Source organism: Thamnophis elegans, chromosome 1, assembly GCF_009769535.1.
Source record: "Thamnophis elegans isolate rThaEle1 chromosome 1, rThaEle1.pri, whole genome shotgun sequence".
In the NCBI taxonomy this organism is placed as follows: domain Eukaryota; kingdom Metazoa; phylum Chordata; class Lepidosauria; order Squamata; family Colubridae; genus Thamnophis; species Thamnophis elegans.
Genome location: NC_045541.1, coordinates 21584070 through 21603033, shown reverse-complemented (window position 1 = coordinate 21603033; position 18964 = coordinate 21584070). Strand labels below are relative to the sequence as shown.

Here is an 18964-nt window from a genome sequence, read left to right as displayed (position 1 = left end):
ACACCTCTGGGGTTTTTTTCCTATTGCAAAACTGCCTTTTCAAAAATAGTTGTAGATTTTTGTTAGCAACTTTTTTTATAGAAGCAATCAAATACCAATGTGGGAGAAATTCACTTAGGAAGAGGTAGGTTCCTGATCTGGAAATACAAGAAAGGGTGTATTACTGCAGGATATTCCTCCCACATGCACAACATGTATGAATGAAACATTTACTACAGTCAACAACTACATTTTTCTCCCTGAAATGATCTGTAGTTCTTTCTGTGATCTGTTCAGTTAGATCAGACCCTCGGATGTAAACAGTCTAGTAAGGGTCCAGTTTGGAACATTTATTTGGAGCTTCTAGTTCCCAGGCAACTGAGAAGGGAACTTGAAATTGGGAAATTGTTTTCTTCTCAAAGCAATAAAATAGTTCATACTGTGATCCTGCGTGGAAGGAATAAAAAGCATTGCTTCCATAAAACCTGAAATTAAAATGTCCAACTCTCTCCCTTCTGGTTTGCCTCATCTTCTGCACCTCATAATAAGCTGATTCCCCACAACAACTAAATATGGCCACTGTATTTTCTTCAGTTGCAGATTCTCACCTTGACATTTCCTCTTTTGGTTTTTCACATAACTTTGTGTCTTTGTAAGTGCAATATTACATTATATATTACATTATACATAAATAGATATACAATGTAGATTCAATGTCCGTCCCGTCTTCCTCTTAAGTCTTCAAAATATAACATTCTTATATTTTTATTTCCTGCATTTAAAAGCATGTCAAATAATAAGAGTATTAAGCCAGTCTCTTTCAGAATTGTTTTCTTAAATATTGTTGGTTTTTTTTTTGTTCTAATTAGGTCCTTATTGCTGCCTTTGCAACTTCAGGATATGCTTCCACTTATTACAGAGCAGGAAGCAAGCCTTTTAACCCTCTACTTGGTGAGACTTACGAGTGTATCAGGGAAGACAAGGGATTTCGATTTTTCTCAGAGCAGGTATGATCTGCTGTAATCAGGGTAGTTAAATATTATCCATATGACTTTAATTTTGGGGAGGAAGGAGAGTTGTTTAAAACATTTCATCTTGATTTATGAAGTGCTGTCGAGACGATCCCTAGATTCGTTTTAAAACAATATTTGTTTTTGCAATATTAGCTAACATTCAAATGGCAGAATTCAGCTTTGTATTAATTGTTCTTTGCATAGTTGCGTAGATTGTTTTTCAAAGGGTGATGAACATAATAATCTTGTGTAGATTTTGTTGTCCAATTACTTCTATATAATTTTTTTTTCAGGTTAGCCATCACCCACCCATTTCTGCCTGTCACTGTGAATCAAAGAATTTTGTGTTTTGGCAAGGTATATATTTGAGTTACAAGTGGATGAATCAAATTTCAATTAAAAAAGAAAATTAAATGTTATACAATTCCCTTGTTGAAATGTAGTTAAACAGTTACAATACTAGCAAAGGGCAATTGTTATTTATTTTTTTATTATATATTTTCCATTGAGAAATTAGAAATCAACAGTTTTCTGCCTCTGGATTAGCTATTGATCTGTTTAGAACAAGATGTATTAGCTTACATGATATGTGTATAAATGAATAAATGTGTATTGCATTTTGCTTCTTTATAAAAATTTCTTCTATTTAGATATTAGATGGAAAAACAAATTCTGGGGGAAATCGATGGAAATATTGCCAATTGGAACTCTAAATGTGATACTTCCTAAGTAAGTGCTTTTAGTCTATGTTCCTTTTTTACTACTAGTTGATAACCCAGCGTTGCCCGGGTATTTATTTATCAGCGGAAAATGTAATTTCTAATGTTGGTGCCCCCTTGTGACATACTGTGAAGCCGTTACCATGGCAACTCCACTGCACAGTACAGTAGAAGCCATTTTACGCAGTACAGTAGAAGCCATTAGGCACAATAGGCTATATCTTAACAGAACACACACCCCGAGGGCTGTTAGGGGTGTCTTACCCCCACAGTATTTTTTTTCCAGAGAGTAAATCATCTGTGTATCAGGTTTGGTTGAAATTGCTCAAGATGTTCCAGAGTGGTGCTGGAACAGACAGACAGACAGACACACACACACACACACACACACACACACACACACACACACACAGAGCTATTTTTATATTTATATAGATTAAATAGCAAGTTATTGTATAACATGACAAAACCTGAAAATGTGCAGAATGGAGTAGGATAAATTTTTAGGTAGCAGTAAGAAAGTTGGGGAACCTGAAGAGCCAGATCCCAGTGTCCTAGCAATAACAATTAATACTGAAATTCTGGTTGAGCTAGGGTGAAAATGGTCATTTGCTTGAATGGATGGTGTTTTGATCCTTACAAATCATTGCCTGGCTTACCTAGAGAACAGTAAAAAAAATTAGACTTCCCTCTTTGTGAGTTGTTTTTAATACTGGAAATGTAGTGAGATTTATTTGCACATGGCTTTAGAAAAGGTAATTCTGAAACATATTACCCTTCCCTTTCTTTCTAGATACGGTGATTGCTATGTTTGGAACAAAGTCACTACTTGCATACACAACATCCTGAGTGGAAGGAGATGGATAGAGCATTATGGAGAAGTAACCATTAGAAATACAAAAAGCAGTGTCTGTATTTGTAAGGTCACATTTATCAAGGTAGTTTTACTGTGATCATAATCATGAAGAGTGAAGGAACAATGGTCTGTTCACAGGAGCGTTAGGAAATGCATCAGTAGCGCACACGCTTCGATAGGCTTCTTTTTCAGTGGGGAAAATAATTAATAGTCCTTCCAATTTGCTGCCAGAGAGCATATAAATTTAGTGGCAACATTCTTATATATTCTTATTGGGTACCACAATTAATGCAATCAGTGCCTTTATGCATGTCCATTGATGCAAATCTATAAATACCTTGTTGAGCTCTATGGTTGACAGTAATTCTTATGATTCTTAACGAATGTATCTTGCCTTTTTACGTACACTGAGAACATATGCACCAAAGACAAATTCCTTATGTGTCCAATCACACTTGGCCAATAAAGAATTCTATTCTATTCTATGATGTATAATAGAACTTTCAGCATGTAAAATCACATTATTCCAAGCGTGGGTTGCTGCCGGTTTTACTACCGGTTTTCAATCGGCACACTGTGCGCGCTTGCACTGTTCAATGTAAATTGTTCTTTGATTGATCAGACAGCTGAAGAGAGGCAGCCAGAAAGCAGTTTTGAATTTCCCTCCAATTTGGTCAGAAGAAAAAATTCAATTAAAAAAGCCAATTCAAAGGGAAAGAATTTGTAAAAAAATCGCCAATTAAAATTATAAGGTTAAAATTTGGAGGAGAGATCAATTCCCACAGCTAGTGCTGGTTGGACTGAGTCTGAACTGGGGAGGAGCCACAAGGGCCCGATGACATCGTAAGTGTAGACTCAGTCCAATTGGTTACTGGATGGACCAAACCCAGTCTGGCTGCTGTCTCCACAGGAGAACTTTATATTACAATCCCCCTTTAAATTAGAAGCCTACCATAACTCAGAGTACTCATGTACATAGCGTGTTGGGTCATAAAAAATATTACATTTTTTTCTCATGGGGCTGCATATGAAAAATTAGAGCAGTTATTGAGTGCTCTTAGTAAAGGGGGTTGTCTTCTTGCTGTTGATTGAAGCAGTGGTGGGTTGCACGCGGTACGCCCTGGTACAGGCGTACCAGAGCCTGCCCAGAGCACTGGATACTGTTCCGGCCCACCCGCCTGAGCTCCTTACCTGTCTTTTAAGGCTTCTACGCTTCTGCATATGGCACGTACAGCGCCTGCATGATGCTCCGCTGAACAGCTGGAGCGTTGCGGAGGCGGTAAGATGCATGCACGCACTGCGCACATCCATGTGGCCACCGCCGGGCCCGTTTCAACTGTACCGGTTGGAATGGGATCCGGAACCCACCACTGGATTGAAGGCAGAGATATGCTTGATGTTAGATGATTTGTTTTCCATTTAATAAAACCAAACTATTTGGTTAACGTTTTTAGGTGAATTACTGGAATTCTAATGTCAATGAAGTTCAAGGTGTTGTCATGGATCAAGAAGGAAAAGTGGTGCATCGCCTTTTTGGAAAATGGCATGAAGGATTATATTGTGGAATTGCACCTTCAGCAAAATGTATATGGAGGCCCGGTAATACATGGCATTTATGTAATTTTAAATATAATTAAACAAGTAATAAAGAAAGGAGTAGAATTTGTACTATAGATGCAGGGATTTTATCTCAGTATACTAGATACGATAGCTTGGAACATGAATTGTAGGTTAGAAACTGTAAGTGTAAGTCATTGCTGTCCTTTAATAACTCGTATCTTTCCATGATGAAATCTAAATCAAACTCCATAATATGTTCTAAGACCAAGCAGGAATAATGCAAAAATGCTATAAGTTGTTAAATGGCACGTTTGAATGAAGAGAGATGTAATATTTTGAGCATGGTGGCAAATGTTTAATGCCACTGTTGCCATTAAAATGAATGCATTTTTCAGTATTATACACATTTTTGATATTCATCAAGCTAAACAGAAAAAAAGCAGTAGTTCCTTTGAAAAAGGAAAGAATCACTTATTCAGTTGGATTTATTGGTTAGGACAAAATTACAATCAGTTTTTCCCCATATTGGAATGATAAATTTTGTGAAATTGAATGTTAAAAAATAAAGAACATTGGAAGAAAAAGTAGAAATAATATAGTGGGTTTCATGCAGTATTTCTATTGATGGAAAAAATGGGATTCTTTGATTAAGGGTACAAGTTGTACCTCCTGAACGAAATCTTGTGTTTTTCTAACTTTCCAAAATTAGTAGCTACAGGGAGGTAAAGTTTTTCTAACTTTCCAAAATTGGTATCTATGAGGCAGTTCCTAGTTCTCCTATAATTTATATGATGGTTTTGTGACTTAACAAAAGTGATATGAGAACTGTTTGAGAATTTGAATGATCAGCTGCCAAGTTGTTGGAGGCAACAGAAGGCCACACCAAAGGATATTTAGAACTGCTTCCTTTCTCTAAAATTAGCTCACCCTGTATGCTCATCCCAAGCCAGGATCCTGAGAGTTCCCAAATATTGATTTATTAAATTGATATGCTGTCCATCTCACTTAGACTCATATATTAAGTAAGAGAACAGGGACTCGAAGCAGTGTTTTTCACCAGATTGCATTGTTGGGATCTTTTCAGAAAACTGCCAAAGCCGACAATTTTCCTAAGGCCTTTAAACTGTCCTTGCTTCATAATGTTACATTCTGGTTTTATCTACTTGTACACTGCCTATGATTCAGCCTGATTCAGTAATATAAAAATATAAGTTAAATAAAAAAATAAAATAACAGAGTTGGGAGGGAACTTGGAGGTCCTCCAGTCCAATCCCCTAACCAGGAGGAGACCGTATAACATTTCACGCAAATAGTTGTCCAGTCTCTTCTTAAAAACCTCCAATGTTGGAGCACCCACAATTTTTGGAGGCAAGCCATTTCTCTGGTTAATTGTTCTCACTGTCAGGAAATTTCTCCTTAGTTCTAGGTTGGTTCTCTCCTTGATTAGTTTCTACCCATTGCTTCTTGGGTTTCCATCCATTGCTTTTTGTGCATAAAGCATAATATGAATGCCCATGCTGTGCCTCAGTGATGTAGAAAGCCAACATTCAGTATTGTCTGTAAGAGCACTGAAGCCTTAAATATCCACCTTCTCTGGAATCCTTCGGGATGATCTTTCTTCCTAAAGGAATTTCTTTCCCCTTGCACAGAGAAGCATGAAGTGATTGTGTCAGACCATTTCATGCTTTTTGGGGTAAGAGGGATTTTGTGGGAGAGCACATAGGGGTCCTAGCCAAGCAGAGCATATCTTGACAACAACATGAACAATACACCATCTCCCATATCATCTCAATAATATGTAGAATAATGTCTGCACATAAAACCATTTGTTTAAAGAATTTTGAGAATTGGCAGGGCTGCATATAGAGTTTTTAATGAAGATCAAGGTACAAACATTTTCTTTTATCATCTAGATCAAGTGTTTATTCACAGTGGTTAATCACTACCTTTATTTTAATTTTTAATATAGGTTCCATGCCAACAAATTATGAGCATTACTATGGTTTCACAAGGTTTGCTGTTGAGCTGAATGAGTTAGATCCTGCATTGAAGGACCTTCTTCCAAAAACAGATGCTCGATTCAGGCCAGATCAAAGGCAAGAAGTACACTTTAAAAATGGCTACGGCTGCTTTTGATTGAATATTATAAGGGACATTAATGTTAAAAAATTCATCTGAATCATTGCTGCTCAGTGAAAGCTTGCTCCAGACAATTTGAGAAGTATTTAAACTATTTTAATATGTGAACTTGTAAAAGTGCAGCAGACAGGGTTCGCCTTCCTATTTACGTCCCCATCACACCTCATAAATACTTTTTGTAATATACTATCTGCACTAATATACAACTGCATATTGCAGAAACAAGGGAGGCGGACTGTTTGTCCAAAATAATAGAATTTAATCATATATATTTATGCTGATTCATTCAAAATATATTTACTTGAATGATAGTGCTATCAGTTTTATCTAACCTGCATAATATAGAACATGATTTAGGTGCTGTCAGGGTTCCAAGTAACACCCCCAACAAAAGAAGACTCTGAGGCTTGAGTTTCCTCAAAGTTCCATTTTATTAGAGTTGTCATATTGGCACATCTGGGAAAACCCGAATCTGAAAGTTTCCAGGATTTCCCCACCCAAATTAAAATTCAAGTCCGTGCCCAGCACCCACATATCCGTCACATAATCCAATCAGGCACCATCCAAAACTGGAGATGCCTCCCAGTCACCTGGGACGTCACAGGTCAGGGGCAAGGTGACCTTGACTCTGAGAACAAAATGTTGTGATGGCTACATATCACCCACACTCTGTATAATTGCCCCTCCCATTTTCCCACAGTAGAAAATGTGGCAGGTCTGAAGGCCCAATGTAAAAGATGACTTCCAGGTCTGACGGGTGCTTCTTGAACTTTGAGATTTCTGAATTTTGTAGTTACATTTTTTAAAGGTTGGTATGTATCTACTGAAAGACTAATTCTTAACTATAGGCATTTGGAAGATGGACATTTAGAAGCAGCAGCAGCAGAAAAACAAAGAATTGAAGAACTCCAGAGATGCCGGAGACGTTATTTAGAGGAAAACAATATGGAACATATACCTAAATTTTTTAAGTAAGTACTCTCTCTCTCTCTGTGATTTTTGTACAAACAGACTGGGGTTGGTATATATAATGGTGTAACAATATTAACAAAAATAATAATAATGTTTTTAGCATTAGAAATTGTCTTACATTATGTAACATCTGCATGTTTCTTATTGTACAATTAAATTATTTTCAGAAATGTGTCAAAACATAGGTTGGTTGTAACTTAGAGTCTTATTCCTCAGATAAATTTGAATCAAAGATGATGATTTTTGTGAATCTTGACTTAGATAATGAGAAATCAGTTTTATTTGTAATATGTAGTTATTATTTTTGAAATTCAGAGATCTAACATTAATGTTTGATCTTCAGATTGGTGTTTTATGCATGCGCTATCTTTCATAAAATTTCCCCTAGCTAGATAAAGAGAATTGTCCAAGAAATTAAGTGTATGTGCAGTTCCTCTCTTTTATGTAACCTTGTAAACTTAGAAAAACAAAAATCTGCCAAGTACCTAAGAGTAAAATTCAATCTCTTTTCTCCTTCTCTGCCAAATAATTATTTTATTTATAGTCTAATCCCTCTTCGGATGGAGTAATTCCTTCTGTGTATACAACAATATGAAGTGGTGTCCCCAGACTGAAGCAGGTATAAAAGACAAAATTTGTAAATTAGAGGAAGCAGATTAAAGAATTATGCATTTCCAGATAGAGCTGAAGTCTTATAATGAGAGTTGATTCCAAGACTCTCTTAAAGCCTATTTCTTCTTTGCCTATATATATGCCTGTTATTATAGGCATATAATAATATAATGTTTGTATTTCCTCTTGAAAAGCAGCAGAGCAGCAACTCATCATGGGTTCAATAAGAAAGAGGATCATTTTTATATTCTTTAAATCAGGAAATCAGTTGTTCTTGGCTGGATGGCATTTGTTAACAAATCAGGGTTGGTTAGAGTGCTAATTCCTATTATCACCAGATGGAGAAATAGAGAAATTGGCTGAAGAAACTGAATTAGTTGAGTGTAAGATTCTCCCCACCTTCCTGTGAGGCTCTGAGTTAGGGGTGGGATTCAGCCTGTTCGGACCGGTTCGGGTGAACCAAATTCTAATTTTACATCTGGTTCATCGAACTGATAGTTGGAAGGACTGGCTGGCCCCTCCCAGGAGTCTCCAGGCGGCCTGTTCATCATGCCAGGTAAGTGCAGGGCCCACGCGGAGGCTCTGGGAGGGTGAAAAATGGGCCTCCCATAAGTCCAGAAACAGGCCTGTTTCTGGCCTCTGGGGGGCTTCTGAAGCCCAGAGGGGGGTGTTTTTGCCCTTGCAGAGGCTCAAGAAACGCCTCTGGAGCCTGGGATGGGCAACCCCCCCCCCCCCCCGGCCGTGGTGCAGGATGCCGAGTAGGCTATGCCCACCCGGCAGCCGAGCAAAGAAACAGTTGCTAAAATGTTTCAATCCCATCCCTGCTCTGAGATTATAAAACATCTGAAATTGAATAAAGCTCCAGTATATGAGTTCATTTTAGTGGAAGACATTCAAAGCAGTTTAGATTGGTGGGTACCCATTTTGGCTTTCCTATTCACCTACACTGATAAATATGCTAAGGTCTCTGATGATTGGGGCCTACCTTTGGTGACTTCAATCTACAAAAAAATAATAATATAGAGGTTATTGGCCCATTAGCCAATCAGTAAATTATATGCTAGCACTTGTAACAACAAGCTCCTGGATTGGATTGTAACTGAGAATATATTGGCTGATGAGCAGACAGGCTTCAGAGAAAGCCACTCATTAACTCTCTTACAGACACGTTGAATAGCCCATCTCTTGATCTGTCAAAATTGGGAAATAGACACATTTCTTTTATATGCAGATGCTGCTGCACTGTTTACTTAGACACAGATTGTCTAAGGGCCACTGATGATGTTACCTAGTTTGGATAATGAAACAACTGCAAGAAAACAAGAGCTCAGACACAGATTGTCCTGAAATAGGCATGTTATATACTTGGTGGGCACTGTTAAGAAGAACAGCTAGAAATTAATTACTCCAAAATCAAGGTCATGGTTTTTGCTAAGGCACATATGTCTGGCAGCTAAATAAAGGTCTTAAATATCTGGGGATTATTTTCCATACTACAGGCAACCATCAATTTCACACCAATTATATTATCCTAATTACACAGAAATCTGCTTTGGCTTTATACTTTTTTTATTTCTCAAAAGTATCTCCGTATCTATCAGCAGTGATTAAAATCTCTTCAGTTCACATCCAAGCTCAGCAACTTTTTGAAGTTTAGTTGGGCCCTTAAAGGGCATTCCTTTGCCTTGAAAGATTTCAAACCAAGTTTTTGATTCTTTTTCAAGTAGCTCATTGTATGCCAAAATGTGTGCTTCACAATAAAGCCGGCCTACTTAAAATGATTGTACATTAGCTGATCTCAAACAATGGGCCATTGATTTAGAGTTGTAGGGTGATTTATCAGTTCTATCTAGAAACAGCTTCTTGAGCCACTCCACATATCTTCTTCAATCAGCCAAATACCTTACTTGCATAATGATTCCCAAATTTAAATTCATCCCTGGCTAAATTTAGTGCCCGCATAATAGCGATTACTGAAGGGACATGCTGAAATATCCCTTTTGAACAGAGATGTGCCTACATGGTAGAGAAATAATTGAAACGCTGGAGCATGATACCCAGACACACACCAAGAATTATTATCTCCATTCTTTACTAAATATCCTATTCATTCTGACTTGTTTTATCTTGTTATTATTAGGTCAATGTGATTTGACATCTTTGACCACAGCTAAGTATCATTCTACAGTTTGTACAGTACACCATAATATCTCTTCTAATCCTTCTTAGATATTTTAAAACAATTATTTCTTTTTTTTAATCCTAATTAATTGTGATTTTCTTCTTTTATTTGTTGGTTGTTGATTTATGATTAAATAAAATGTATTATTTTATTGCAATTTCATTTTTCAGAAGATTTCCTCAACAAGTAAATAAAAATTGAAGTGTGTTTCTATTCTCTTAAAGAATATTTTTGAATTTATGTTAACCAATAACTCTTTTAATTTTGCAGAAAAGTTATTGAAGGCAATCAGAGAGAAGCATGGGTTTCTAATGACACCTATTGGGAACTCCGAAAGGATCCTGGCTTTAGTAAAGTAGAAACACTCGAACTCTGGTAAACTGAGAATGTAGATCTAGCAGCATATAACTCTTTTAAAATAGAAAAACAAACAAAGAAAGAAACCACTATGCACAACATGTTTCTTATAGCTGATGGTGATTTGTGGGTCTGCAGGAAACCTTCCTTTGCTTTTACATTCAATTTATAATAGACTTCCAAAAGTGCATTAGCCCAGACTTTGAACATTTCTGTGATCATAAAATTGAAAAGAAGGGAGGAAAATGCCCACAGCCCCTTTATTTATTGAGATACTGGAAGTGCAGCATAAAAGAAGCATGTACTGATTTGGCCAAAGATGCTTTGTAGAGTATCTGGTGCTTTAAATAGACACAAAGAGTTCAATAATAAAACAAATCTTGTTATAACTAAGTTCTAGAATGTCTACACATGTAGTTATTGAATCTTGATTCACATTAGAACACTTGTTCATTTCAAGAGTCAGTTTTTTTTTTTAATGTGTTGTGCTTGGACTGGCTATATAAAAAAACAACATAATGCTTTTCTAGAAGCTCTTCCCATTCATATGCCATTTTTCATGCCTTAAAAACAATGTCAAGTTGTACGTTGTTATTTTAAAATATGTATTTATTTGTCATTTCTCAAGGGCAGATTTTTAAAAACCACCGGGATTTTGGTTCGTATTTTAAATAAGGGATAAAATGTATTATTTATGGAAAATGAACTGTAATTGTAAAGTAAAAGGATGATCTAGGAATGTTTTATCTTTGCAGGTTGTGGTTCTATATAGGCAGGTTAAAAGGAAACTGACTAATTTTGTAATGATCTTGAGAAATTAATCTAAGTTCATATTCTCAATGCCTAATGCTGTGATAAATATACCCTCTCTTTTCATGACTTCTCATACTTCCTTCTTTTCATAATTCTTTTTAGAATTAAAATTCCCTAAAACTGTGCATGAATGCTAAGCACATCCTTTAAATTAGAAAAGCATCCTGCAGGGATATAATGATCCTGATAACCTATGTATTCATGCTTTCTTATGTACATTATATATTTTTGTTCTCACCTCTTTGGAAATTGTTGGGAGAAGTAATGTGATACATGCACTACTTTCTCAGTTGAATCTTGCTAATATCATTTTTATGCAAAATTATATTTTATTGCTTTTTCATAAAGCAATTATATTTTTGGATGAAAAAATGACCTAAATGGCTATTATGTAGCACATTGTGATGTATATGTGGAAAGAGCCTGGATGATGTTGCCCTCAAAATTAAGTCTAGTTGGTTACCATGCTTTGCTAAAATCAATATATAAGGTAAAAATCTTAATGCTTTTTAATAGAAACTTGTCTATCATTTATGTCCAGTGATTTAATTTATTAATACCTTGGACACTGGCAATAGAAAAGATTTTCTTGTATATAATTCAAAAATAACATTTCTGTATATTCATGGCACATAACTGTATTTTACTGAGTGCATTTTATTGCTTTTCTGTAAAGGCACAGAGGTGGCTATGATTTCCCGAAAGCAAACTAACTGTATTTGATTATGCATTCTATGTATTACTCATCTGATTTTCCCCATGTCCATTTCTGCTCAATAAGCACACCTGTATAAGGGACAGCCTGTTTAAAAATAGGGCCTTAACTTCCTGAAGTTACTTCCAGCGGGGATGCACCATATTAGCTAGACATTTATTATCTGGCTGTGATTTTGCTCTAAATTTCAGTTGTAACTTGGGAGCACTTGTATTTGACCAAGGCTTAAAATATGCACGGTACTCTTGTACGAGCCTCTGAAGTACAGAAGGAGAATGTTTTGTTTGCTGATATGTACATTTCATTCAAATTGAAGAAGGATTAGAATGCACAGGATAACATATGCATGGACTCTTACATGGGCCTTATACAATAGGAGTTGTCAGCATGCCACTGTCACATTGGGGATTTTGTTAACGTAGTAATCCTTACAAGGTATAGTTTAGTCCATCTTGGTAAAAATAGGAAGAAAAAATGCCTTACCATTCCGTATTTTACATTCAGTCTTCAGTAACCTCCAGGAATTTGTCACTGTCTCTTCAAAGCCAGAATTATTAATTAAAAAGTTATAAATATTAACAAATATTATGATTTAGTAAAATGTTGAGACCAGGTGTTTACCAGGGTCAATTATAAATCAAGCTAACTTTGTCCTAACATGCTTCTCCCCAAATAACATACTAAAGTTGATTAGTTTTAAGCTTGACTAGCATGTTATTTGAAGGCAGGCCATTTGGTTAGTTTACAACATATTTATTTATTTATTATTTACTTCTATCCCACCTTTATTATTTTTACAAATAAGGCAGTGAAAATATCCCACATTCCTTCCTCCTCCTATTCTTCCCCACAAGCAACCCTGTGACTGACTGACCTGAAAGTAATTGGCTGAAGGTCACCCAGCTGGCTTTATGGCTAAGGCAGGACTAGAACTTGCAGTCTCCTGCTTTCTAGCTTGGTGCCTTAACCCACCGGACCAAAATGCGTCTCTATATTGTACACACCTAGATAATCAGTCCATATAGCTAACCACCTGTTCTATGAACCCAGCCATTAAACTATTTGGCTAATAGCAATAGCAATAGCAGTTAGACTTATATACTGCTTCATAGGGTTTTCAGCCCTCTCTAAGCGGTTTACAGAGTCAGCATATTGCCCCCAACAACAATCCGGGTCCTCATTTTACCCACCTCGGAAGAATGGAAGGCTGAGTCAACCCTGAGCCGGTGAGATTTGAACAGCCGAACTGCAGAACTGCAGTCAGCTGAAGTAGCCTGCAGTGCTGCATTTAACTACTGCACCACCTCGGCTCCTATCTATGGGACTACAGCCACTCTCCTTTGGGGCAATTGTAATTCGTCTATATGTCCAAGACATATCCTTTCAGGTGAATGCAAAATGTGAAAAAGGAATAAGAATTAGTAAGCAAAGCACGAGACATAAGATTAGGAGCATATATGAAGATAGCTACATTTACACCCATAAAATTCACTATAACTCTGTACTTTTCTATCCTTGCAAACCATTCTTGCTTCAATCACATTGGTACTTCACTTCAGAGGTTGCCTTTGGTTCTAAATCTTCTAACTTATAAGTTCTTGAGGGTTTCATTAGCTCATTCAACCACTTCATTATCCACTTCATCTGAATCCATTTACTTTTCCTTCATATGTTTGTTTTATAGTTCGCTCTTCATTCGTTCTCTAGAAATCACTGCCTAGCAGTCCTAATTCAGATATTTAACAATTACGGTATTTGTTTCCATCCTAATTGCCCTGCATTTTCTTTCCTGCGCTTATTTAAACAGCTTCCTGCTGTCTATGACTGCATTTTTGCAACTTTTACTTTACATGTACGTTCTATATTTTCCTCGTCATGATTCTCTTGCCTGTGCATTGCTCATTCACAGACTTTTGACTTCATTCATTTTTAATACTATAGTACTTTCCTTTAGTATATGTCCACAAACTTCAGTGGCATTTGTAAAATATTTTTTTCTAATTGTTTTAAGTTAGCTTACACATTCTTTTTTCCTCAAGTCTACTCTCTTTTTGGATTATTGAGATATTTATTTGTTTTCACTTTTATCTGTACATTTTATCTACCTGTAATTATTCTAGTTTTTTTCATTTCTTCCATGTCTATTTTTTTTCTTAAGATCTACTTGTTGCACTACTGTTAATGATTTGGCATTTAACTTCTGAACTTTATATCACTTTGTATCACCTTCAATAATTCAGTTTTTCATTTTTTAAAAATCAAGTGAACACTACTTTAATGTGTGAAGAATAAGAGCTTACCAGTTATGCTTTTTATTCATTTTCCATGTGGCCTACTCATTTTTTTCTGTACTCTTTTCTTCTTTTTTTCTTTTGTTCACTGATATCTTTTAACAGTATTCTCCTCTCCCCCAGATTGAATTTTTCAGAATATTGCACATTTTATCTCAAAACTCATTCCTGATGCAATTCTCTCCAGGTTATGCATTCCTATATTCATATGAATCAACAAACTAGATAACATAAATTTCTAATTAACATTGTAGCTCTTTCCTTCATAATTAAACATTTTCACTTCCATACATGTCTTTATCAATTCCATTCTCTAAGATCAAACTACAGTATTTTTCTCACTATAAGTTGCACCGGACCAATCCCTCTCTCCCTTCCGTAATATTTGCTCTATAAAATCTTTCAGAGACATAAAACTATTATTTTATTTGTTAATTAATGCTCTTTATCATTTGCTCTCTTTCATATGCCATAATAAACACTAATTGGGTTCATAGCAATAGCAGTTAGACTTATATATCGCTTCACAGTGCTTTACAGATCTCTCTTAAGTAGTTTACAGAGTCAGCATATTGCCCCCAACAATTTGGGTCCTCATTTTATTGACCTTGGAAGGATGGAAGGCTGAGTTAACCTTGAGCGAGTGAGAATCAAACTGCCAACCTGCTGATAGTCAGCAGAGGAGTAGCCTGCAGTACTGCATTCTAATCATTGTGTCCCCAATACTCATCTCTACTGCCCATGATGGATTTGGTGCAAAGCAAAGATTTCACACTACATTTTTAGTAAGATAGCTAAAATGTAAATTAGGTTACCAGTTTTAGATGTGAAATATTCCCTGCTAATGATGAAAGGAAGGCTAGGAAGTTTGGGCCCATTTTGACCCAGAGATACCACAAATGCAACAAAACCCAGGTTTATTCCAAGCATATTCATATTATTCTGTGCAAGACAAAACTCTAATCTAGAGACTGCCTTGTAAATCTTGCAAATTGTCTTGCAAGATTGCTTTAGCGGTTCTCTTATTTTTCAACGCAGGACACTGAGATATAAGAGTAAACCACTTTGGGGGGAAAGAAACCTACCCAGATCTCTAGTTTGAATTATTTTCTTAAAAATCAGGGTATTCTTGAAATCATGTCACTGTAGCATTTATTTTAAGATATGCTTCCATAAGGTTCTAAATTAAATCTGAAGCAAGTATATCATATTTAGCTATAATTGACAGTATAGTCCTACCATAAATTCATGCTAACAGCGTGAGCATACTTGCTACACTAGTTGATTCATTCATCACACATCTGCAGACATTACATTTTATTTCATCTAAACCTATAAAATATGATAGTTTGAGGTAATAGGTAAATTTTTCAGGAAAAAAAAACTTAAAAAGAAATACTTCCCAAAAGAAAAAAAAAACCCTGCTACCCGGAGTTCATTTAAATCAGATAAAATATGCATTTAAAAATGAAAATTATAGAATTAAGAAGATGAATGTGAATTTCTGCAAAGGATTGAACTCATGTGATGGAAATTTTTCTTTATTAAATTTCCAGATTGAAAAATGGAGCTCTTCTCTAACCTGACCTTCTCTTTCAAACAAGCTTCAGGAAAATCTCAAGAACATCTAATTTATGTGATATGCTTCCAATTTAAAATACTCCTTATTCATTGGAAGTTTCTTCATCAAACTATGTCACAATCAAGTGCCCATTCTGACTTATCTTATACGCTTTGCTTTTTGCAAGCCTTCTTTCCTCTCAATCTCCCCTCTTGGCCATCCCAATCAGTGATTCCTCTGAAAGTATCCATGTTATAATGTCAAATTTGGGAAATTCTGTAGATTGGGAACAGATAAGAACGAGGCTTTTTAGAGTCCAGAAGCAAACCAAGAGGCCAGTTGTATAACAGGAATCGGTCCCCTCCCTATCTCTGCTATGCACTGCTGAGTCTTAGCATGCAGTCTCAGCATTGGCTGAATGTAGACTTGGGCACATTGGCTCAAAACATACTTGAATAATTATCACAGAACTATCATTATTAACTATTGTTACTTCTCTGCTTTTCTCTCTTTAGAAATAAGAGTTCCAAAATGGGAGTTCAGTAGGGGGGGAAAGTCAGGATTTGGACAGACACTTACGTGAAGTCCTTGATCAAATCAAATGAAGTTTTGCAGGCTTCCCAAGTATTTCACAGCTCATAAATAATGATTGTGGTTGCCCAAAAGAACTTTGGTTCTGGGCTAATGCTACATATAATTAGAGTGAACAATAACCACATTCTATCTACCAAGTCGACCCTATTAGATTTCAGTAAAATTTCCTCTCAGCCATCCCTGTGTTTCTGAGAATGGAATGGTGCCAATTTTGCAACCGGGAATTCTGTAATATGTAATAATTTTAATGCAATGTATTATGAGTGTTTTCCTATTTATTTCAACAGAACGTGACTTGTGTCCATGCCCAGGATTGTTAAGTTTTCATCCAAATTAACAAAAAAAATTGCTCCCCTATAAAATAATATATATTGTAAAGTTCTTTTTGTGACTTACCTTATCTGTCAGGATTTTTAAAAGACAATATTGAGCTACATATATTTTTTGAAATTATATGAATTCAAATAAGAAGCAGTATTCTGAAACAATTTATCAATTGCTTTTCTTCCCTTAAAGATAAAAAGCCTAATCCAGTAGATTATCAGTCTCCCTTAAATTGTCTCTAGCTAGAACCATCCAAGCTGCATAATGTTGGTGCAAGAGAAGAATATTCTGGTCTAGCACATCTAGAGTGAAATAGGACAACCCCGCCATAGCCAACTTGTAGCCAATTTGCCGCGGGACAACTCATCACGGCCAACTCGCCACAGGACAGCTCACTGTGGGACAGTTTAGCTATTCAATTATTTGAAATAAATAAAAAAGTTATTTTTTGTCATTGACATTTCATTCTGTGCCTCCTTTTTCATTCTTTAATGATTCCATTCCACCATTTCTTTGGTATTAGTGTAACTCTCCTCCTGCAATGAGTTAGCTGTGATGAGTTATTCTACAGCAAGTTGGCCATGGCGAATTGTAACAAGACTCCAGTTGGAACCAGCAGCAGTAAATCTCAATTAGAAATGTTGCAAACCTTGAAAGCAGTGGAATTAGATCTTAATTACACCACCCTAGTGTCATAAAACCATGGCTTTGCTCTGTTGTCTTGTGTAGCCTAATTTAAAGTGATTGACATTAGGAAGAATGCTTAGGGACTGAAGTATCAACAACCCCACTATTCATTTTCTGAAGTATTTCCTAAGACAAAATATACTTTTTGCCACTTCCTTCTTTGACTCACCATGATATACTATCAACTAATCAGAAGTGTGCCTCTTCAGATGTCATGCAGAGGAATGTACCATTTGTAAGAAAACTGGCCTCCATAAACACACAGCACTTTTAAGGCACTTTGATGTTTCGGAAATATTTTTTTTAAGTGTTGCAATTTGACTGCAATCTTACATTGTAAAGATCGCAGTGATTCCAAACTTCTGCCATGAACCCTGAGTGAACAGAGATTTGAATCTTATTTTGAGCAACCCAAACTCAATATTGTCTTTATCCCACTACCCAATGTTAAAGCTAAATATGAAGATTGAACATTGTGATACTTGCACAGGATCATTTTGCAAAACTCTGTGGTCTTTATCCTCAGCCTTGAATATGAAAACTCATGTATACCTTTATAAAAAATGCCATTGAATAAAAAGACCATTGTTTCTAATAGACCAGCCTGCTTGCTAATTCCTCAGAAATACTTGGGAATTACTGAATATAATGTTTTGGTTCTAGACGTGTTCCACACAAAAGTTGTACCTCTTCAGAGCCCAATAATGTAATGTAAGAATGGAAGCCACAAGAACAATATTTTGTACATTCTTACAGCATTGTAGGTTTAAAAAAAAATAGAGGATTACCATTAATTTGTTTTTTAACTGCACAAAAGACAGCGTATATATTAGTATAGTATCAAAAAAATCACCATGTTTCTTTCTGCTATTGTAAAATCTATATTTATATTAAATGTGTTTGGGAACATACAGTATCCAGTTCTTTGGAAGCTGGGGACAAACTTTGAAATATATAAATGTATACTGAAGCATGTGGATAACCAGTGATTTATAGACCAGTGATTTTCACACAAGGCAAATTAAGTTTCTTGGCTGGCTTTAACTTGATCAAAGGAAATAACACAGCTGGGATTTTAGAACCTATGTTTATTTAAGCTAGGATGCTGCAAAGAATTCAACCAGGCGGTTGATTAAAAATATGGCTAATGGGGATAAGCATGGTCCGAGCTCCTTACCTGTCCTTTAAGCCTTTGGCGGTTATGGGCACGCGCATGGCGCATACCTTTGTGATGCTCCGCTGAGCAGCTGGAGCATTGCAGAGGCATCACAGGCAGGTATGACGCATGCGTGCACTGTACGCATGTGCGCATGTGTCCATGTGGGTGACGCCGGGCCCATTCCAACCGTACCGGTATGGAATGGGATCCGGAACCTACCACTGAATTTATGGGCACCTATTTCTTTCACACTAGAAAATATTCATTTACGTTCAATATGGTTGATATGGCACATATTTGTGACTTACAAACTCAATGAGACATACTACTGTATTATGCTGACATTGATTGTATTGAATTCTACCAATTAATACTTTGAAAATCCCAACAAATAAAAAAAATACAGTTGCTTATAGGCTGCATTCATACCT

General features: G+C 36.2%; 1 protein-coding gene across 5 annotated transcripts in view; it reads left to right on the top strand.

The window, feature by feature from the left end:
- The window catches only part of OSBPL6 (oxysterol binding protein like 6), an 87911-nt gene extending 69940 nt beyond the window's left edge, over positions 1-17971 (top strand). For 4 of the 5 annotated variants that reach the window (XM_032224610.1, XM_032224592.1, XM_032224601.1 and 1 more), the window contains 8 exons: positions 849-986; positions 1286-1349; positions 1643-1721; positions 2505-2649; positions 4022-4166; positions 6097-6223; positions 7115-7237; positions 10303-12460. In XM_032224610.1, the coding sequence (XP_032080501.1) occupies positions 849-986; positions 1286-1349; positions 1643-1721; positions 2505-2649; positions 4022-4166; positions 6097-6223; positions 7115-7237; positions 10303-10411 (930 nt within the window). In that variant the 3' untranslated portion in view covers positions 10412-12460. Of the gene's footprint in view, positions 1-848; positions 987-1285; positions 1350-1642; positions 1722-2504; positions 2650-4021; positions 4167-6096; positions 6224-7114; positions 7238-10302; positions 12461-15764 lie in introns of those variants that run through there. The other variant, XM_032224584.1, reaches the window with a different exon arrangement.
- Positions 17972-18964: the final 993 nt, after the last annotated feature.